This window comes from Hemitrygon akajei, chromosome 7 (genome assembly GCF_048418815.1).
Source record: "Hemitrygon akajei chromosome 7, sHemAka1.3, whole genome shotgun sequence".
NCBI classification, from domain to species: Eukaryota; Metazoa; Chordata; class Chondrichthyes; order Myliobatiformes; family Dasyatidae; genus Hemitrygon; species Hemitrygon akajei.
The window spans coordinates 66,240,787-66,264,396 of record NC_133130.1 but is presented as its reverse complement, the minus strand read 5'-3'; the positions used below and the strand labels follow the sequence as shown (position 1 = coordinate 66,264,396).

Sequence of the window (23,610 nt, the reverse complement as noted above, 5' to 3'; positions counted from 1 at the left end):
CCATCCAATAGCTAAGCCTTTTTAATACAAATGCCCAGTGATACAATTTAAAATTTGGACATGCCAATCCCCCATCCAATTTTTTTGAATAGTAGAGCTGACCACTTTATATTAGGTTGTTTACCGTTCCAAACATAGTATCGTAGTAAGGAGTCCAGTTTTTGCCAATATCCTGCTGGAGGTGCAAGTGGGATCATTGAGGTGATAAAATTAATGCAGGGATATACGGGCTGGGACTGATGCTGGCATGTGTCTCCATCTATTAATATCTTCTATTTTTTTCAAAATTAAAGAGTAATTTGTTTGAGCCACAGATGATAGGGAAGTATTAACTTCAATACCCAGGTAGCGGACCTCATTTGTAACCTTAATCTGGGGAGGGAGAGACACCTCACTTTTATTTGTATTAATTAGCATCAGTGTTGATTTTGACAAATTAACTTTGTATCCTGAAAGAAATCCAAATTGCTCCAATGTTTTTAAAACAGAGGGGAGAGTTTGTTGAACATTTGCCATATAAACTAGCGTGTTGTCCACGTAAAGTGATATCGAATGTGAAGTTGTACCTATTGTAATAGGGGAGATCTGAAGAGAGTTTCTAATTAAATGTGCAAGCGGTTCAATAGATAAAGTAAAAATTAAAGGGGACAAAGGGTCCCCTTGTTGTGTGCCCCATCCTATGTCAAATAACTCTGAGAAACCTCCTCCCACACATACCCAGGCTGAAGGGTTAGCATACAATGTTTGAATCATATTGATAAATTTATCGCCGAACTTAAATTCTTTTAGAACTCTCCAAAGATATGACCATTCAAGGTGATTGAACGCTTTTTCAGCATCTAGAAATAGCAGGCCACAGGCAGGCGGGATTTTATGTGTTGTACTCAGTATGTGTAAGAGCCGACGAATATTATCAGATGCGAAACGCCCCTTGATAAAGCCCGTTTGATCTGGGCTAATTATTTTCCCAACTGCTGTCTCAAGTCTACTGGCTAAGACTTTGGAAAATATCTTGAGGTCGGCGTTTATCAAGTAGATTGAATGGTAATTGGCACACTCCAAGGGGTCCTTACCGGGCTTAGGTATAACTGTGATCAGGGCTGTGTTTAGATCTCTATGGAAAGTGCCATTCCCAAAAGCATAATTTAATGTTTCTAACCATACTGGTCCAAGAATATCCCAAAGTGCTAGGTAAAGTTCCACAGGTATGCCATCTATACCTGGCATACGGCCCTTATTTGTAGCTTTGACTGCTTTAAGTAGCTCATCTAGTGTAACAGGAGAGTCTAGTGTTTCGGTGTCCTCTAATGACAACATAGGGAGGTCTAATCCACTAAAAAAATCGGTGAAGTCATTCTCAGAAGGAACTGAGCCACTTGTATACAGTTCTTTAAAGTAATTCTTGAATGTCTCGTTTATTTCCTCTGTTGAAGACACTACTCTACATTTAGCACATCTAATCGCTGGTATAGACCTTTTAGCTTCCTGTTGTTTGAGCGTTAGTGCCAAAAGATGGCTTGGTCTACTGCCTTCTGCATAATACTTATGTTTGGGTATATAGATCATATATTCTGCCCTGCTTCTTAACAAATCATTTAATTCTGCTTGTTTTGTTTTGAGCTCATTTTCTTTTGTTATGGTATATCTCCTTTTGAGATCATTCTCCAAAACCTTACATTGTTCTTCTAGGGTGGAAATCTTTTGAAGCCGGCTTTTATGTAGATGGGCACTGAACCATATGGTGTTATTTCATAAGAAACCCTTGATGGAGGCCCAAATCACTGTCACATCTGAGACACTATTTTTATTTAAATTTATAAATTCTGTCAGTTTTGTTCTCAGTTGTGATAGAAATTCATCGTTTTTTAGATGGGTGGAGTTAAACCTCCACCTAGCAGCCTTATTTTTAATTTTGCCATAATTAAAAGTAGATATGACTGGGTTGTGATCAGACTGGGTTGTCTGGGCAAAAATTCTATTGAGTGTACTAAAGGCAGCAAACCAGAGGATACAAGAATGTAATCTATCCAAGAGAAAGTTTTATGTCTTGTGGAGAAGAAGGTATAGTCTTTAACAGATGGATTATGCACCCTCCACACATCAGTTAAATTTAAATCCGTTAGAAAAAGGTTAAGTGCTTTGGAAGCAGATTCTTGCGCGCTTGATATAGTTGAGGAAGATGTATTGAGGTTAATGTTTACCAAAGCATTCATGTCCAAACCAACATATAGTTGGTAGTCACTTAACTTCAGTAATTGTGAGGTAATTGAGGGAAAAAATTCAACCTCGAATATAGTTGGGGCATATAGGCTAATGAATGCAACTTTTTTACCCTGAGTGGATGTACAGCAAAAAGCTAGACATCCTTCATTGTCGGAGCCAGTCCTTTCAATTGCTACATTAATACTACGTCTCATTAATATCATAACTCCTTTGGTACGAGTACCATCAGCTAATGCCACAACAGATTTATATAAAAGCGGTTTTGAACCCTGGGAATGTCATTAGGTTTAAGATGTGTTTCCTGTAACAGCGCAATATCTATTTTCTTTCTGCGTAAGAAATCCAAAACCTTTGAACGCTTGTAGGGAGAGTTTAATCCTCTAACATTAAATGATACAATAGTAAGATTTTCTAATTTATCTGTGTTGCTCATCTTCCCCTGGATCTGTTGTTGTAAGTTGGTGTTGGAGCCCTGATTTACCCCCTTTCCATCCCCCCCCCCCCGCATTCAACCCTTTACTTTGTAACACCTGTGAGTGTCACTTAACAATGTCAGACACTGTACACTGACATTAACCACCCCCCTCTAGCAACAACAAATTAGATAGGTAAAGCAGTTCTCATAGACAATCACATCAAAGAGACAAGAAAAAATGTGGACAAACCCATTAACCTATATAATTAAAACCATTTCTGTCTCAAATATAGTATAACATATAATCAAGACCCCAACAGCTCTCTTGCGAGAGACTGTCGCTTTAACAGATCGTTGCTTGGCGATGGCGCCAGTGCCGTCTTATCTGGCGCCCAGGAACGTAAACAAGTCTACTGGAGACATAACGTTCTAAAGTTATTCAGAACAAACTGATGTTTTACAGCTTCATTCTTGATGAAGTATGACATTTGAGTATATTGATAGCACCTTAAAACTCTGACCTGCAATACTCAGAAACGAATTGGCCCCTTAATTAACTAAATACAAAAATGCAACGAATGACTTTCCAATAAAAGAATAACCAGAGAACTTAACACCTGAATGTTAACTTGCCCGTGCCTGTTAGATTGCGCATACAGGCTAGTCCAAGCTCTTAATGCATTTCCACCTCCTCCCGAGGGGCGTGTGGACTTCGCCCAGGGTCTTCTTCCATATCTCCCAGCACCGATGATTTCAGAGATTCTTTCGCTTCCTCTGCTGAGTTAAACGACATCACTCTCAAAATCGCCGGGTATAGGAGGAATGAGTCGATCCCCTTCTGTCGAAGCTTAGCGCGGATCTCCTTGTATCCCTGCCATTCCTGCATCGTGCTGGGGCTGTAGTCGGCGAAGAACTGCAGCTGGGTGCCATCAGGGAGAGTAGGTTTGGCTTTCCTCTCACCCTCCAGGATCGGTGTACCGTAGAAGTCTAAAGATCATGGTCCGCAGTCTTGCGGTATTGTTGGAAAAGATCCTGTGTGCTCTATCGATCTCCAGTGGAGTGCTGTGGGAACTCTTGAGCGCTGGTATCCAATTAGGCAGTATCTTCTGAAGGTAACCTCTTGGATCGTTGCCCCAATGTCTGTCGGTAAGTTGACCAGCCGCAAATTGTTTCTCCTGGATCTGTCCTCTAAGTCGTTTAGCTTCTTCCATATCTTAGTCACCTCCGCGAGACAGGAGTTTGTAACTTTCTCATTCTTGTGTAAGCAAACCTGAATATTGTCTATTTTGTTGAAGACCATGCTAAATTTTTTAACATGAATATCCGCTTGTTCCTTTAACGACTGGAGAATGTTGCCATTTTCTGCCATATGCTTCTGTATGGGGTCGAGAACCTTTTCCAGCAACTCCTTTAGCATGTGGGCTACCGTTTCTTGCAGCGATTCCATCTCTGTTGCCATTGTTTGCTTAATTAGCATAGCTATTTCCTCGGATGAATCGCTAGCTTGGTGTCGTCTGCTGGTATCTTGTTTCCTAGTTGAGTTTGAATCTTTTTTTGAGGTCATGTCTTTAGTTAGATCTTTCTCCAACTCAACCTTGTATTAAGACCGTCTATGAGCCCTAAAGAACGTGAAAAAGGAGGGTTATATGTCAGCGCTCAGTGCCGTACTGCCATCTTGCCTCGGGCCTCACCAGAAGTCTCCTGTAATAGTTAAAACAATTTAAGAAAATTCTGGTTGTTTTACCTGAAGAGCAGTATCTGTTCAGAACCCTCCACCTGATAGGGTGAATGAAGCAAATGTGTTAAAGTGTATCTGAATGAGTACTTGAAACCATGAGGTACAAGGCTATTGACAGAGAGTTAGGAATAATGTATAAATAACTATTTTAGCTGGTACATTATGTGATAGGGTGAATGACAGTAATGTGCAGTCAAAGTGAACAGTGTCTACCTTACGAAATAAACCATTAAAATGTAAATGATTGCAATGTCATTTTACATAATACATGATTTTTGGAAGAAATTATCAAGATTAATTGACTAATTTTACACTATAAAAACAGCATTAAAATGGTGCTGTGCCATGTTTTTGTCCCTATCATTGAATTTGGTTCCAATGTGCATGACTATTCCTTTCTCAGTGTATCAGTCATGAGTTAAGTAAGCACAAGCTACCACTGCCTGCCTGCCTTCCTGTAAATTGAATGAGAATGCAAAGCATTGGTAAGACTGCGCTTGGATTATTATCTACAGTTCTGGTTACCACACTATAGGATGTAGCAGCAGTGCAGATGTTCACGAGGATGTGCCAGGTATGGAGGGCTGTATTGATGAGAGGCTGGATTCTTCTCTCTGGAATGTTGGATGCTCAGAAATCACCTTTAAGGAGGTAGATAAAATTGAAGGGCATATATAGGATCTGGTCTAAGTGCAGTTCCAATGCCATATTTAACTTTGATGATGACGCCTCCATCATTGACTGAATCAAAGGAGGTGAGAAATCAGCATGTAGGAGGGAGGTTGAAAATCTAGCTGAGTGGTGCCACAACAACAACCTCGCGCTCAAAGTCATCGAGACCAAGGAGCTGAATGGTGACTTCAGGAGAAGGAAACCAGAGGCCATGAGCCAGTTCTCTTCATGGGATCAGAGATGGAGAGAGTCAGTAACTTTAAATTCCTTGGAGTTATTTCAGAGGATCTGTCCTGGGCCCAGCATATAAGTGCCATTCCAAAGAAAGCATAGTGGTGCCTGTACTTGAATGGAAATCTCATAAAAAGGAATGGATACAGCCCAGTCTGTCACAGATAAAACCCTTCCCACCATTGAGCATGTCTACACCGTGCTGTCACAAGAAAGCAGCATCCATCATCAATGGCCTTTACCATCCAGGCAATGCTCTGTTGTGGCTGCTGTTATCAAGAACGTGTGACAGAAACCTCAGCATCCCAACCACTAGATTCAGGAACACCTTTTACTCCTCAACCAAGAGCCTCTTGAACTTAACTCGCCTCATCATTACACTGTTCCCACAACTTACGAACTCACTTTCAAGGACTCTTCATCTCATGTTTGATAGACCATTTCGCTGAACACCTACGCTCTGTCCACCAGACAAAGCAGGATCTCCCAGTGGCCACACATTGTGATTCCATGTCCCATTCCCATTCTGATATGTCTATCCATGGCCTCCTCTACTGTCAAGATGAAGCTACACTCAAGTTGGAGGAACAACACCTTATATTGCGTCTGGGTAGCCTCCAACTTGATGGCATGAACATTGATTTCTCTAACTTCCGTTAATGCCCCCCTCCCCTTCTTGCCCCATCCCTTATTTATTTATTTATTTGTTTGTTTGTTTGTTTCCTTTTTTCTCTTTTCTCTTTTTTCTCTCTCTGTCCCTCTCACAATCACTCCTTGCCTGCTCTCCATCTCCCTCTGGTGCTTCCCTCCCCCTTTCTTTCTCCCTAGGCCTCCCGTCCCATGATCCTCTCCCTTCTCCAGCTCTGTATCGCTGTGCTAGGTCCATTGTTATTTGTCATCTATATGAATGATCTGGATGATAATGTGGTAAATTGGATCAGCAAATTTACTGATGATACAAAGATTGGAGGTGTAGTGGATAGTGAGGAAGGTTTTCAAAGCTTGCAGAGGGATTTGGACCAGCTGGAAAAATGGGTTGACAAATGGCGGATGGAGTTTAATACAGACAAGTGTGAGGTTATTGCACTTTGGAAGGACAAACCAAGGTAGAACATACAAGGTAAATGGTAGAACACTGAGGAGTGCAGAAGAACAGAGGGATCTGGGAATACAGATACATAATTCCCTAAAAGTGGTGCCACAGGTAGATAGTGTAGTAAAGAGAGCTTTTTGGCACATTGGCCTTTATAAATCGAAGTATTGAGCATAAGAGTTGGAATGTTATGTTGAGGTTGTATAAGACATTGGTGGGGCTGAATTTGGAGTATTGTGTGCAGTTTTGGTCACCTAGTTACAGGAAGGATATTAAGGTTGAAAGAGTGCAGAGGAGGTTTACAAGGATGTTGCTGGGACTTGAGAAACTGAGTTACAGAGAAAGGTTGAATAGGTTAGGACTTTATTCCCTGGAGTGTAGAAGAATGAGGGGAGATTTGATAGAGGTATATAAAATTATGATGGGTATAGATAGCGTGAATGCAAGCAGGTTTTTTCCCACTGAGGCTAGGGGAGAAAAAGACCAGAGGACATGGGTTAAGGGTAAAAAGGGAAAAGTTTAAAGGGAACATTAGCGGAAGCTTCTTCACACAGAGAGTGGTGGGAGTGTGGAATGAGCTGCCAGATGAAGTGGTGAATGCGGGCTCACTTTTAACATTTAAGAAAAACTTGGACAGGTACATGGATGAGAGGTGTATGGAGGGATATGACCCAGGTGCAGGTCAGTGGGACTAGGCAGAAAAATGGTTCGGCACAGCCAAGAAGGGCCAAAAGGCCAAAAGAGCTCAGCCCTTCCTTGAGTATTTTCAGGAAGACTGGATCATCCCTCCCTGGATGGCCCAGCCCTGAGTTTTCCTCATTGGCTCTGTATTTTTGCTCTGCCTAATCCATGGCAGATTCATTGGCTTTCTGAACAACTGACATTATCATTCTCCCCGGTTACTCTCTCCTTCTGTCAGTCCCTGCCTCACTTCTTTCTTAAAGTTCTGATATCTTTCCTCATTGCTGGCATTCCCACTAGTTGCCCATGTTCTATTCTGTACCCCTGGAATCATTATGTCCCATGTATTTCTTGGCATTTAGTTTTAACCAATATATGTACTGTGGCATGCAAAATTTGGGCACCCCGGTTAAAATTTCTGTTACTGTGAATAGTTAAGTGAGTAGAAGATGAACTAATCTCCAAAAGTCATAAAGTTAAAGATGAAACATTCTTTTCAACATTTTAAGCAAGATTAGTGTATTATTTTTGTTTTGTACAATTTTAGTGTGGGGGGAAAAAAGGAAAGGAGCATTATGCAAAAGTTTGGGCACCCCAAGAGATTTGAGCTCTCAGATAACTTTTACCAAGGTCTCAGACCTTAATTAGCTTGTTAGGGCTATGGTTTGTTCACAGTCATCATTAGGAAAGGCCAGGTGATGCAAATTTTAAAGCTTTATAAATACCCTGATTCCTCAAACCTTGTCCCAAAAATCAGCAGCCATGGGCTCCTCCAAGCAGCTGCCTAGCACTTTGGAAATTAAAATAAATGATGCTCACAAAGCAGGAGAAGGCTATAAGATAGCAAAGCGTTTTTAGGTAGTTTGTAATGTAATTAAGAAATGGCAGTTAACAGGAATGCTGGAGGTCAAGTTGAGGTCTGGAAGACCAAGGAAACTTTCCGAGAGAACTGCTTGTAGGATTGCTAGAAAGGCAAATCAAAACCCCTGTTTCACTGCAAAGGACCTTTAGGAAGATTTAGCAGACTCTGGAGTGGTGGTGCACTGTTCTATTGTGCAGCAGCACCTGCACAAATATGACCTTCATGGAAGAGTCATCAGAAGAAAACCTTTTCTGCATCCTCACCACAAAATTCAGCATCAGAAGTTTGCAAAGGAACATCTAAACAAGCCTGATGCATTTTAGAAACAAGTCCTGTAGATTGATGAAGTTAAAATAGAACTTTTTGGCCACAATGAGCAAAGGTATGTTTGGAGAAAAAAAAAAGGTGCAGAATTTCATGAAAAGAGCATCTCTCCAACTGTTAACCATGGGTGGATCAATCATGCTTTGGGCTTGTGTTGCAGCCAGTGGCACGGGGAACATTTCACTGGTAGAGGAAAGAATGAATTCAATGAAATACCAGCAAATTCCGGAAGCAAACATCACACTGTCTGTAAAAAAAAGCTGAAGATGAAAAGAGGATGGCTTCTACAACAGGAAAATGATCCTAAACACACCTCAAAATCCACAATGGATTACCTCAAGAAGCATAAGCTGAAGGTTTTGCCATAGCCCTAACAGTCCCCCAACCTAAACATCATGGAAAATCTGTGGATAGACCTCAAAAGAGCAGGGCATGCAAGACGGCCCAAGAATCTCACAGAACTAGAAGCCTTTTGCAAGGTAGAATGGGCAAAAATCCCCCAAACAAGAATTGAAAGACTTTGCTGGCTACTGAAAGTGTTTACAAGCTGTGATACTTGCCAAAGGGGGTGTTACTAAGTACTGACCATGCAGGGTGCCCAAACTTTTGCTTGGGCCCTGTTTCTTTTTTGTTATTTTGAAACTGTAAAAGATGGAAATAAAAATGTGATCTTGCTTAAAATATTAAAGAAATGTGTCATCTTTAACTTTATGCCTTTTGGAAATCAGGTCATCTTTTACTCGCTTAGCTATTCATAGTAACAGAAATTTTGACCAGGGGTGCCCAAACTTTTGCATGCCTTTGCAAACTTTTGCATGTACGTCTTTGGGGTGAATCTGGTGAATTTCAATCCTTTCTTCCAACTTACTCCAAAATTCTGCTTTGCCACATGCAACTCTTATGTGAGGGCATTTTGGGTAGAATGCTGCACTTTTCCCCTGGGGTGAAAGTTTTGTGACTGGTGGGATCATTGGGATTCTGAGCCTGCTGTTGCCTGGTCTCTATTGGTGCCATTGCGACAGGCAGTACTGGGTATAAGCTCTCCTGATAGTGGGTACTTTCTCACTTGTCACCTTCCTGGTCCAGCACTTCCCAATTAACCAAATCACTTTCCTCAGCAGTTATTCTCATGGCTGCTGCCCACTGAGTGCCATCCTGCCTGGGCCTTATCCATTTACCTCTCAGTCTGCCCAGATCCCTGGCTTGTATTTTTCTAATTATTTTGCATGCTTTTAACCCATGTCTCTCTCTGTAAAGGTTCGAACTGTTCCTTCAATCTGTCCAGCTCTACTTGTACATTGTCTCGTTCCCTGGATTCATGCCTTTCCTTCTATCGCTCTATTTGTACAAGCACCTCTCACAAATGTACATGATATATAATGACTGCTACTTTATCTTCATTCCTCTTGGATTGTTTTTTCCACCATTGCTAACGCCCTTCCAGGCTCCAGGTCCTAACCTCCAATCTTCTCAAGTTTATGGAATATATACTCTGAGTTTTCTCTTCTTTATAATTTAGCCCATGGTGTTGCTGTATCCCCTTTTATGTAGAAAGTTAAATATGTCTGCAGTATTGCCAGTTTCAGATTTTCCCACATACACACAAAGAATTCCCCAATCAAGTATACACACAAATCTGGTGCCCCAAATGGTCAGTAACCACCCTTTGCAACTGGTGACGTTGTCTCGACAAACTACCCAGCACTGTTTGGTAGCTGATCCCTTACACAAAGTATAGAAATACACACCAGACTTTTATATCTACCGTTTTTGCTTTCCTCCATGTCCTTTCATACTCAATGATGCCATGATCATTGACCTAAACAGATCTAAGCATGGGTGCTACTCTTTAAAAAAAACTTACCCCTTTAGACTGCCAAAGTCAATGGCCACACTGTGGGTCATGAAAGTATCCGGAACAAGCCCCTGGGTGTGATGGAAGACACTGAAGCTGGTGAAGTAGAAGCCTTTAATGAACACAACAATTAGGCATTTTCATGCAGACACTCACAGTAGAGGCTCCCAAACCCAAAGGTACATCACATTTTTATATCCTTAATGCTTCCTATGAATTACATATCTACAGTGACATACACCTCCGAATGTTCAAGCACCTTTGTCACAAAGTAATTCACACAAATAGTCTAAAGACATCTGGGGTCAGAAATCCCAGACACCCAAAATTAATGTTGTCAGGGCTGTCTTGGAGTACACAAATATGATAGTACACAAAAACTATTGATTTCCCATACATGTTACCATGTTTGATATGCAAAGTGACAACATCTGTCTGGTCTGCCAGCTTGTGTTCAAGTCACAATGGTGCAAATAACTTGCCCATGCTGTCTGGTTTGATACAAGCAAATTGACACAATCTCTTTGCTTTAATGTAGAGCTATTGTACATGCAGCCTCTTATTCTGTGGAGCAGTTTGTGCTTTTAACTTCAATCTACTGTTAGAAATTGTAAACTTCCAAACATTTACAGAACTGAAGCTTGGTTCTTGTTTGAATTAATATCTGCTATATTCGCATAACTCCAGAGTACTCCCTAACAGACGTTTTAATTTTTCTTTCCCCCAGATGAATGCAAAAAGCTTGGTGAATGCAGATCGCTGTGCACTCTTTCAGGTTGACCACAACAAGAGAGAACTGTATTCAGACTTATTTGATATCGGTGAAGTGAAAGAAGGAAAACCAGTCTTCAAGAAAACTAAAGAGATTAGGTAACAAATAGCAGCTTTATCAGTACTGAGAAATAAGAGGGAAATGTTTTGTGCTGTTCCATTTCTTTACTTGTACATTGAAGGAATTTCTGTATCGAATTAGAGGTTGACATTATGGTTTGACAGCTTATGGTATTGCCTTATAGTTGGGTCCTGTCATAGTAGATTAACAAAATGATTTATAAAGCAGTGAAAGTATTGTAACATGTTATTTATTTCAAGTCAAGTCAAGTCATTTTTATTGTCATTTCGACCATAACGGCTGGTACTGCACATAGTAAAAACGAGACAATGGTTTTCAGGACCATGGTGTTACATGACACAGTACAAAAACTAGACTGAACTACGTTTAAAAAAAAACAACACAGAAAAAGCTACACTAGACTACAGACCTACACAGGACTGCATAAAGTGCACAAAAACAGTGCAGGCATTACAATAAATAATGAACAGGACAGTAGGGCAAGGTGTCAGTCCAGGCTTCGGGTATTGAGAAGTCTGATAGCTTGGGGGAAGAAACTGTTACATAGTCTGGTCGTGAGAGCCTGAATGCTTCAGAGCCTTTTCCCAGACGGCAGGAGGGAGAAGAGATTGTATGAGGGGTGCGTGGGGTCCTTCATAATGCTGTTTGCTTTGCGGATGCAGCGTGTAGTGTAAATGTCCATGATGGCGGGAAGAGAGACCCTGATGATCTTCTCAGCTGACCTCACTATCCGCTGCAGGGTCTTGCGATCCGAGATGGTGCAATTTCCAAACCAGGCAGTGATGCAGCTGCTCAGGATGCTCTCAATACAACCCCTGTAGAATGTGATGAGGATGGGGTGGGGGTGGGGGAGATGGACTTTCCTCAGCCTTTGCAAAAAGTAGAGTATACCACATAGAAAAGTATATCACATAGAAATTGACAATCAGGGGATATTCAACAGGTTGTTATCTCTATATCCAGTCATTAATATATAAGAATAGTCAGGAACCAGCATCCATTATAAAGTTTCCATTATATCCCAGAAGCATGAGGTAGTTGTGTATGAGTCAGGCTCTGAGTGTTTTTCTCCTTTGGATTATAGCATAGTGCACTGTTTTAAAGCACTTGTTTACTCAAAATTTACTGCATTATTAGAATAGCTAATACCTTCTGAATAATACCTGCACTATGTTCTTGGAGCAAGTATTCTGACGTCTGACAAACTTAGCTGCACTCAGTAGTCACTTCGTGTTTATGGCATGCTGCTGCTATCTGGCAGCGTTCTGCCAATGGGATACCAGCAATCATCTGAGGTTTTGTATAATGCAGGGCCTTGCTGATCATAATTGGCAAGCTTGTCTCTTAACAGCTGATGAGGGTTGTTCTCCATGGTTAACGTTGTTAAATGGACAACTAAACAGAGCTTATTAGTCCTTTATTACTGCTGTTGGTGAAAGAGAAGAACAGAGAGTTAATGTTCTAAGTTGGATATCTTACATTAGATACATAAGAACAATCAAAAACCTGAGGCATTGCCTCCATTCCTCTGTCACAGAAGGTGTCTGTTCATTTTATTGTTCAAGTCTCCAGCATACATTAGATTTGTCACTTTAATGCTCTACGAATTCCAACACTATTTTCCTAAAGAAATCACATTGGGTAGTTAGTGACATTCAACTTATACCATCTGTCCATGGGGCAAAAATGATCATCTCCTGCTTCATAGTTCAGGTGTCGCTGACACGTGCACTTTTAGTATAGTAGTGCTAAATTTACTGCCAGGAAAATCAACGAGAAGTATGATGGGATATGTGGAGAATGTTGAGAGGTTCCCTTGCATGAACTAGTAACCTCTAAACGTAATAGCCTAGTAAAAGTAGTCTCCTGTCATTCGTCAGTCCAGGTGTGTTGAACCAGATCCTTGCTGCCGAATTTCTGGTGGTGGAAGTTGCACACTCAGCTGGACTGACTGAAAGCCATTCAGGTATTAAGCAAATGGTTGTCTCAGCCTGTTTGCATACCTCCCATTGAGAAAAGTCTGTGATCGCTGGCAAGCCATCAGAAGATATGCTCCACCATTTACTAACTACTGAAGGAAAGCTAATTTCCTAACAAGCTAATTCCATTCTATTGATAAGGTTTTCTATTGAGAAAGGAATTGCTGGACAAGTAGCACGAACAGGGGAAATTCTAAACATTCCTGATGCCTATGCAGACCCTCGCTTCAACAGGTAATTTACTTGCAAGTTACTTTGTCTCATTATTCTAAAATTAACAGTTTCTTGTGAGATTTATAAAGTTATTGGATTTTTCATATAGTAATGAGCTAATTCAACAACATGTGATTATGTAGCACTTCTTATGGAGTAATATTGCCCATGACACTTTGTGGCAGTGTTGTTAGAAATAATTTGAACTTAAACAGATAAGGAGATAGGGAGTTGGTGACTGCAGCTTGCCAAAGAGGTAAATTATGTGGAGTACTTAAAGAAGAACAGGAATATAAAGGAGTAGAGATTCAGGAAGGAAATTAAATAACTAGAGACCTGAAGCTGTGGATGTCAGTGGTGTGATAGAGGAAGTTACTGATGCACAAGGCATAATGGAAGGAATGCCGAACCAACTAGGTCTTAAAGATCATGATCGTGGAGAAATTCAAGTACAAGGATTAGAATTTTAAGTTTAATGTACAGGAGACCAAGATCCAATATGATCTTAGGGTGATAAGTAGATAGCGTAGCGGTGTGCTACCCACAGCGCTGAAATAACGACAGGGAGTCAGTAAACTGCAGTTAAAAAAGATTTTATTTGAACTTCGCGGCCTCGCTTTAAAGCCTCCCTGATCCCGCCCTTCCCAGGCGCGGATGCTGTAGGGGGAACGTATTCACAGTCCTGTCCCGCGCACGGGTGCTGTAGGGGGCACGTATTCACAGTCCCGCGTGGGCTTTTCCCTTTGTTGGTGAAGCAGACCTGGCGCCCTTTTGGGACTGGCCTTTGTGCCAGTGCGCTGGCTATTTGTGAGCTGGTTCGAGTGCGCTAGGAAGTGGGTCACCACATAACCCCCCCCCCCCCCAGAACCGGCGATAAACCCCCCAATGTCCACAGTCTGGGCTGGACCCTGTTTGGGAGGTCGGCCGCGGTGCCGGGAACTCGACCGGTTGCGCAATGTCCACATGGGCCGGTTTGAGTCGGTCCACAGAGAAAACCTCCTCTCTCCCCCCAACGTCCAGCACGAACGTGGACCCGGTGTTCCTGAGCACCTTGAACGGCCCCTCGTAGGGCCATTGCAGCGGTGGCCGATGCCCACCCCGTCGTACAAACACAAACTTACAGTTCTGCAGGTCTTTGGGTACGCAGGCCGGGTTCTGCCCATGCTGCGAAGTGGGTATGGGGGCCAGGTCACCGAACCTCTCGCGCAGTCTGCCCAGGACTGCTGTGGGTTCTTCCTCGTGCCCCCTTGGGGCTGGTATGAACTCCCCGGGGACGACCAGGGGTGCACCGTACACCAACTCAGCCGACGAGGTGTGCAGATCATCTTTGGGCGCCGTGCGGATGCCGAGTAGGACCCAGGGAAACTCGTCCACCCAGTTAGCTCCTCGCAGGCGGGCCATGAGAGCCGACTTTAGGTGATGGTGGAAACGCTCCACCAGGCCGTTCGACTGTGGGTGGTAGGCAGTGGTTTGGTGCAGCTGTGTCCCCAAAAGGCTGGCCATAGCTGACCACAGGCTGGAGGTGAACTGGGCGCCTGTCCGAGGTAATGTGGGCCGGTGCACCAAAGCGGGACACCCAGGTGGTGATCAGTGCCCGGGCGCAAGATTCGGAGGTGGTGTCAGTGAGCAGGACCGCCTCTGGCCATCTGGTGAACCGGTCCACGATAGTGAGGAGGTGCCGCGCTCTGCGCGACACTGGCAGGGGGCCCACGATATCCACATGAATGTGGTCGAAACGCCGGTGGGTGGGGTGGAACTGCTGCGGCAGAGCTATGGTGTGCCACTGCACCTTGGCCGTCTGGCAGTGCATGCACGTTCTGGCCCATTCACTGACCTGCTTGCGGAGTCCGTGCCAAACGAACCTGCTGGAGACCATCCGGACGGTTGTCCTGATGGAGGGGTGCGCTAAGTTATGAATGGAGTTGAAAATGCGTCGCTGCCAGTTTGCCGGGACAACGGGACGGGGCTGGCCGGTGGTGATGTCACAGAGTAGGGTCCTCTCACCTGGGCCTACGGGGAGGTCCTGGAGCTGCAAACAGGAGACTGCGGTTCTGTAACTAGGGATCTCCTCGTCTTCCTGCTGTGCCTCTGTCAGCGCCTCAAAGTCTACCCCTTGGGAAAGGGCGTGAATGTTAGGGCGAGAGAGCGCATCCGCCACGACATTGTCCTTACCCGAGACGTGCCGGACGTCCGTCGTGTATTCAGAGATGTAGGACAGATGGCGCTGCTGGCAAGACGACCAGGGATCGGACACCTTCGTGAACGTAAAGGTAAGTGGCTTGTGGTCCGTGAACGCGGTGAAGGGCCTACCTTCTAAAAAGTACCTGAAATGTCGGATTGCCAGGTATAGTGCCAACAGTTCCCGGTCGAAAGCACTGTATTTGAGCTCGGGTGGTCGCAGGTGTTTGCTGAAAAATGCCAGGGGTTGCCAGCGACCCGCGATAAGTTGCTCCAGTACCCCACCAACTGCCGTGTTAGATGCGTCCACTGTGAGGGCGGTAGGGACGTCCATTCTGGGGTGCACTAGCATCGCGGCGTTTGCTAAGGCTTCTTTCGTTGTAATGAAAGCGGCGGCGGACTCCTCGTCCCAGGTAATGTCCTTGCCCGGACCCGACATCAGGGCGAACAGGGGGCGCATGATTCGGGCAGCTGAAGGGAGGAAGCAGTGGTAGAAATTTACCATACCCACGAATTCCTGAAGACCTTTGATTGTGGTGGGTTGGGGAAAATGGCGGACTGCGTCTATCTTAGCGGGCAGAGGGGTTGCCCCGTCTTTAGTAATCCTGTGGCCCAGGAAGTCGATGGTGTCGAGCCCGAACTGGCATTTGGCCGGGTTGATTGTTAGACCGTATTCACTCAGTCGGGCGTAGAGTTGACAGAGGTGGGACAGATGCTCCTGACGACTGCTGCTGGCTATGAGGATGTCGTCCAAATAGATGAAAGCGAAGTCCAGGTCACGTCCCACCACTGGAACGTCTGTGCGGCATTCTTCAGGCTGAACGGCATGCGGAGGAACTCGAAAAGGCTGAATGGGGTGATGAGTGCCGTTTTGGGGACGTCGTCCGGATGCATCGGGGTTTGAAGGTATCCTCGGACGAGGTCTACCTTGGAGAAGACACGTGCGCTGTGCAGGTTTGCTGCAAAGTCCTGAATGTGCAGCACAGGGTAGCGGTCCGGTGTTGTAGCCTCGTTCAGCCTGCGGTAGTCGCCGCATGGTCTCCAGCCCCCTGTCGCTTTGGGCACCATGTGCAGAGGGGAGGCCCATGGGCTGTCGGACCGCCGTATGATCCCCAATTCCTCCATCCTCTTGAACTCCTCCTTCGCCAGTCGGAGCTTGTCCAGGGGAAGCCTTCGAGCACGGGCATGGAGGGGTGGTCCCTGTGTTGGGATGTGGTGCTGTGAACTGCGGTGCCAGAACCGATGGGAAATCCGCCAGGACCCTGGTGAAGTCGTTGTCGGACAGTGTGATGGAGTCGAGGTGAGGGGCTGGCAACTGGGCTGCACCCAGGGAGAACGTCTGAAAGGTCTCGGCGTGGACCAGTCTCTGCCTCGGCAGGTCGACCAGCAGGCTGTGAGACCGCAAAAAATCCGCACCCAGAAGCGGTTGGGCTACGGCGGTCAGTGTGAAGTCCCACGTGAACCGGCTGGAGCCGAACTGTAGCTGCACCGTACGGGTGCTGTAGGTCCTCACTGTGCTGCTGCGGGTGTCGTAACTCGTCGGAGGTAAGACGCTGATCTCGGCGCCGGTGTCGACCATAAAACGGCGTCCCGACCTCTTGTCCCACACATACAGGAGGCTATCCCGACGGCCAGCCGCCGTAGCCATCAGCGGTGGCTGGCCCTGGCATTTCCCGGGAACTTGCAGGGTGGGCGACAGCGGCGGGCTTCTGCGCCCCACCGCTGGTGGTAGAAGCACCATTGTTCGTTGGTCTCCTCACCCCTGCCTCTGGGGTTAGCGGGCTCTGTGGCTGGGCCTGGTCTGGTTTGCTGCCGGGAGCGTGGCCTGGTGATCTGTGCGACGGACGCCCCACTCAACTTCTTGGCTTTCCACAGCAAGTCCGCCCGGGCTGCCACCTTCCAGGGTTCGCTGAAATCCACGTCGGACAGCAGCAGGCGTATGTCCTCGGGCAGCTGCTCAAACATGAGGCAGGGCTTGTGTCCTCCGGCCAGAGACAACATCTCATTCATTAAAGCCGATGGAGGTCTGTCTCCCAAACCATCCAGGTAAACGGGCAGCCCCCTCGCGCCGTGAGAGTCCGAAAGTCCTTATGATCAGGGCTTTGAATTCCGTGTATTTGCCGTCCACTGGGGGAGACTGTATGAACTCCTCAACCTGGGCCGCTGTTTCCTGGTCGAGGGAGCTCACCACATAGTAGTAACGTGTGTCCTCTGAGGTTATCTGCCGAATGTGGAATTGGGCTTCTGCTTGCTGGAACCATAGGTGAGGTCGCAGCGTCCAGAAGCTTGGCAGTTTCAACGAAACTGCATGAACAGATGCGGCGTCGTTCATCTCCGGTCCAAATATCGTTTGGGCCGTCGGGGTCACCAATTGTAGCGGTGTGCTACACGCAGCGCTGAAATAATGACACGGAGTCGGTAAGCTGCAGTTAAAAAAGATTTTATTCGAACTTTGCGGCCTCGCTTCAAAGCCTCCCTGATCCCGCCCTCCCCGGGCGCGGATGCTGTAGGAGGCACGTACTCACAGTCCTGTCCCGCGCGCGGATGCTGTAGGGGGCACTTATTCACAGTCCCGCGCGGGCTTTTTCCTTTGTTGGTGAAGCAGACCTGGCACCCTTTTGGGACTGGCCTTTATGCCGGCGCGCTGGCTATTTGTGAGCCGGTTCGAGTGCGCTAGGAAGTGGGTTGCCACAATAGTATATAAAAGGGATTATTGTATTCTCTCCTCTTCTTATCTAGATTCTTAGCTGTCAAGGGGTAAAGGAAGTCTCCATGTGTTTGAAAACGAATTGAGAAAGGGAACGTGAATATCTCATGAACTCAGGAGGGGCAGAAAGAACATCAAATGAGTAGAAAGAATATGTTAAGAGTTACAAAAAGACTTGTTAGAAACATCAAGAACAACACAAAAATTGTTTATGATCACCATTCTCTTTTTCCACTTTTTTGTGAGCAGAATGATAATTGTTCCAGTTCTGTGATGGGCAAGAATTTGATTTACACTTCTGGCAAAGTCTGGCCATGAAGTCAGAGGACATCTTGTTTCCTTACTGTGAGAGTGCAGCAAGTGATGCACCCAGAAAAGAATTTTACTCAACTTTGATTGGTCAACCATCACTGATCACATTATACTGACACCTTAACTAACTTGCTGCTTAATTAGCTCTGTCTACTTCAGAAATGCTTGTCATTCATCATTAATAACAACAGGCTGCATTTATATGGAAACTTAAATATTGTTGAGTATTCAAAAATAATTTGCTGAGTCAGTATTACATAAAAATTAAAGCTTAGGATATTAGGTTCATTGGGACAAACTTCACAAGAATGCAAAGTTTTAAGGAGCAATGTGATGGAGAGATTAGGGGTAGGGAGGACATTGTGTTTAGATACCAAAGGCGCATTGCCAATTATAGAGAGAAGGATGCATAAGAATTCAAAATTCCGTACCTTTGCGTCAACCAAGTGTCCAGATTCCATTATTACCTCTCATAATTACATTAGGTAAATCTATATAACATCAGTTAAAGGAAAATGTGTATCACCTGATATTTTTTTAAAAAGGACAACATTTGGAAAATAAAACTTAACAAATAAGAGGCAGGGATTCCAGAAAAGAAAGATTTGTTGGTCAAGTATTGCTTTTAACAATAGAATTGAGTCCTTTCAAACATGTCACAGAGAAATCAGAAATTATGTAAGAGTGATGTAGTACTGTTAATTAACTGGATCTCTAAAGGTTGTTATTTGGGTACTACATAATAGTTTGGTGAATACAGACAGAATATACAAATAACAGAATTGTTAATTAACTCGTTGAAATATACAACACTGAGTGCAAAACTAACTATATACTGTAGAATAAAATAATGTTGGAAGTGGGGACCGTCAAGGATTAGCTCCTTATCCATATTAATGATTTAGTCTCTGAATCTCTAATTTTACTAATTACACCACTTGGGAAACAGAATCAACATTGGAAAGCAAAGATAAGTGAGTGAGCAGAGATCTGGCAGGGGCATAGGACTTGAGAGAGAAGTCAGTGAGAAGATGTATGTGCAGCAACAAACAAGTGTAAGTCTAGCAATCAGGATAGTCATGTTTACGATAAAAGGCAGATATGACAGCTGCTTTAAATTGCATGCATTTCAATGGACATAGCTTAGTAGGTAAGGTGGATGAACTGAAGACATGGACTGTTTCTAGGGAATGGGATAGTATGGCTATAAAGGAAATGTGGCTGAGAAAAGGGTAGGACAGGCAGCTCAATGTTCCAAAATACCAGTGCTTTAGGTATGACAAAGGAACAGGTAAGAGTGGGGTGGATGTTGCAGTTTTGATAAGAGAGGACATAATTGCAATACTGAGAGAAGATATTCTTGCGGGATCATCTAACAAGCTCATTTGGGTAGAATGCAGAACTAAGAAAGGGATGGTCACCTCAGTAGGGTGATATTATAAACCCTCCTCCCAATTGTCTGCAGGAATTTGAGAAGTAGATGTATTGAGAAATTGCATGTAGTTCTGAGAATAGTAGGTTGGTGGTTGTGGAAGAGTTAAAATTTCCCAATATCGATTGGGCAACCCTGAATCCAAAGGGCCTGAATGAGGCAGAACGTGCAGAGGAACCTACTTGTGAAGGAGCAATATTGTACCTCCTCTTAGGGAATGAGTTGAGCCAAGTAACTAAAGTGGCAATTGGGCACCACTTTGGGCCCAATGACCACAATTCTAATAGGTTTAACATAGCTATGGAAAAAAGATAGAACTAGTCCACAGGTTAAGGTCCTGAACTGGAGCAGAGCTGACTTTGAGGGCATTAGGCAGGATCAAGCTGCAGTCAACTAGACTCTATTTAAAGGCAAGGGAACAGTTGACAGGCAGGAGGCTTTTAAAAGGGTCATATCAATGCAACCCCAGACTTTTTGGGAGGCCAGGGAAGAAATCCCGGAGAACCTTGTAGAGGTATTTGTTTTGTTATTAACCACTGATGAAATTCCAGAAGACTGGAGTGTGGTTAAAGGTGCTCCATTGTTCTAGAAAGGGGGCAAAGACAGGCCCAAGAACTATAGGCTGGAGAGCCTGACTTCAGTTGTAGGGAAGTTACTGGAATTAATTCTGAGGAACAAGATGTACCATCACTTGATATTTAAGGTCTGAGCAGGAAAAGTCAACATGATTTTGTGAGGGCAGATCATGTTCAATGAATGTTTTGGAGATTTTCCAAAGAGTAACTAAGGGGATAGATGGACGTAAGGCAGTGGATGTTATCTGTGTGTATTTTAGTAAAGTTTTTGACAAGGTCCCGCATTGCTGGCTGATCTGAAAGGTCAGGTCGCATGAAATTCAGGATTAACTCGATGATAAGAAGCAGAGGGTGATGATTAAAGGATCTTACTGGAGGCCTATGACTAGTGGGGTATCCCAGGGATCAGTGTTGGGGCCTCTGTTATTCATTATTTATGTAAATGATTTGGATATGAATGCACACAGCATAATTAGTAAATTGGCTGATGATACCAAATTAGAGGGTGTTGTTGATAATGAAGCAGATTACAATAAATTGCAGAGAGATCTTGATTAGTTAGGGAGATGGGATGAGGAATGATAAATTATTTTCAACAGTGTGAGATGATACGTTCTGAAATAAGGTTAGGACTTTTAAGGCAGGGCACTGAGTGTTGTGTAGCAGAGGATCTAGGAAATCAAGTGCACATTTTGCTGAAAGTGACTGTGCAAGTGGATGATAGTGCAGAAGGCATTTAGCAGGCTGGCCTTCAGTCAGGTCACTGAGTTTAGGAGTAGGGACATCATGTTGCAGTTCTGTAAGTTGTTAGTGAGGCTGTATTTGGAATATTGTGTACAGTTTTGGTCACGCTGTTGTAGGAAAGACATTGTCAAGCTGAAGAGGGTGCAGAAGAGATTTATGAGGATGCTGCCTGGACACGAGGTACTCCGTTATAGGGGTATGTTGATCTTTGTTCCCTGGAATGCAGGAGAATGAGGGTTGACCTCTGAAATTTATAAAATCATGAGGGGTATAGATAAAGGAGGCAGTCACAGTCTTTTCTCCAGGGTTGGAGAGCTCTGAGAGGTTAATGTCTTTACACAGAGGGTAGTGAGGATATGGTATGAGCTAACAGGTTGAGGCAGGTACAACTGCACCTTTTAAGAGGTATTTGGATAGGTATTGTACATGGAGAGTAATGGGCTGGACATGGACAGCTGGGTCTAGCATGGAGGATAATGTAGTCAGCATAGGCCAGTTTGACCAAAGGGCCTATTTCTATGCTGTCATACTCTGTGACTAAATAAAATATCACGGGCAAATGTGAAATTATCCATTTTGGCAGACAACATAGAAAAATGTGCTTTGTCTAAATGGTGAAAGATTGCAGAATTCAGATAGAGAGATCTGGGTTTGTACAAAAGCTAGTATTAATATAATGCAAGTAATTGGAACAGCAAACAGGACATTGCTTCATATTATTAGGAGAAATGAATGCAGACATAGAGGTTATGCATAGGGGATTGATGAGTCTCCATTTGGTTTCCAGAATTTAAGACCTTGGTAATTGAAGGCAAAGTAAGAATGAATTGCATTTCACTGATGTTTATTTTGCATTCAAAGCTGAAACTCTTGGCTAACATTTTATGTATGCTTGGTAATGGACCCTGATTCAAATTGGCCTGAAAAATATGCTTCTGATTACATGGTGACGTTCATGAAAATGAAATTCAATTGCATTTGAAGTTATAAATGGTGAATTGTCTTTATTATAATTAAAATAATATGTTTGAATTAACTGGGCAAAGAAATCATAATGAACAGTTTTTCAAATGTTTAGTTTCAGTTCACTTCAAAATCTAAAACATGTACATGTTCTTTTTTTCCCTGCATTAATAGAGAAGTAGACCTTTATACAGGGTATACAACACGAAACATTCTCTGCATGCCTATCGTCAGCCGAGGGATTGTCATTGGTGTTATACAAATGGTGAACAAAATGAGTGGTAAAGCCTTTACCCAAACAGATGAGAAGAACTTTAAAATGTTTGCAGTTTTCTGTGCTTTGGCTTTACACTGTGCAAATGTAAGTAACTTAAGTAATGTCTGCATTAATGTTCAAAAGCTGTAAACTTTTCCAGTTATGTCTTTTAATGTTTTGAATTAAAACATGTATATGTACTATACATGTAAAATCCTATGTAAATTGTTGGATTACTACATCAGAATTCTGATACCCTGAATCATGACTCCCAAGTTATTTTAGAGGCTGAGGGATCATTTTACCATTAAGAGGCTTCACTGACTTTTGAGGTATGAGCTTGTCATTACTCTTCATTCATTTGTTTAAGTGATTTCAAAACATTATACTTAAGCTGAATTACACATCCATGTGGTTCTATGTCTCAGTATCCAAACTTGTATTGTTACTTTACACGGGATCCTAGTAGGCAATAGTAATTTACCATCTTCTACCAAGGCTAAGGACTGGGGTTGGTGCATGAATTCTGGAGGATAATGGTTATAAAATATGATGTAGATTTTGATAATCATCTTTGTTTGCATATATCCTAATTTGGAGCATGATTGACTTGTCAACATCATGAGATCTAATATGAAGAAAAACAAATTAAATCAAAAATCAAAACAAGAAAATAGAACAAAAATCACTAAAGTAGATCAGAAAGCATTGGAGGAGAGTAGAATATATTAATATTACATATAATTCTGATGAAAGAACAAATGGCCAGACCTTTTAGTGCTCTGATTTCAGTTTTGTTTTTGTCTGAAGTTATTGTTCTTTTTTCCCAAAACTGTAAGTGCTATAATATAAAATAGTTATTTCTTCATAGGTGTTGCTTAAGTTGTTTTTTCTGTATAATTTTGGTTAAAAAATACATTTACCACATATATTTCACAATGCAGTTTCAAGCCATGAAAGCCAAATCATTCAGCAATGTCTTTAATATTTTAATTTTAAATTAAGTCTCAAGTCTTTATGTATTGGTATAAGTATCTAAAATGCTATGAAACTGTTGATTGTTGATTTAATGTGACATGAGATGTTACAGCAGGACATTTCTGAAGTTGAAAGATGATAAAAATATTAAGAGTGTTTGATAAATTAGAATACAAAAGAAAGCATGTAAAATTTAGAACAAAAAGTTGAAACGTGCTCTCTCTGTGAATGTGTAGTTCTCTCCCAACTGGTGCTTGTCTCTCTCAGTTATTGTACATTTCCATGTAATATGTGGCTCTTGACTAGTAAATTACCCATTCCTTGTT

The 23,610-nt window shown here is 43.3% G+C and overlaps 1 protein-coding gene across 5 annotated transcripts in view; it reads left to right on the top strand.

Annotated features, from left to right (window-relative positions):
* pde10a (phosphodiesterase 10A) overlaps window positions 1-23,610 on the top strand; it is a 443,486-nt gene that overhangs the window by 332,387 nt on the left and 87,489 nt on the right. For all 5 annotated transcript variants that reach the window (XM_073051085.1, XM_073051087.1, XM_073051089.1 and 2 more), the window contains 3 exons: window positions 10,822-10,964; window positions 13,068-13,160; window positions 22,225-22,411. In XM_073051085.1, the coding sequence (XP_072907186.1) occupies window positions 10,822-10,964; window positions 13,068-13,160; window positions 22,225-22,411 (423 nt within the window). The remainder of the gene's footprint in view (window positions 1-10,821; window positions 10,965-13,067; window positions 13,161-22,224; window positions 22,412-23,610) is intronic.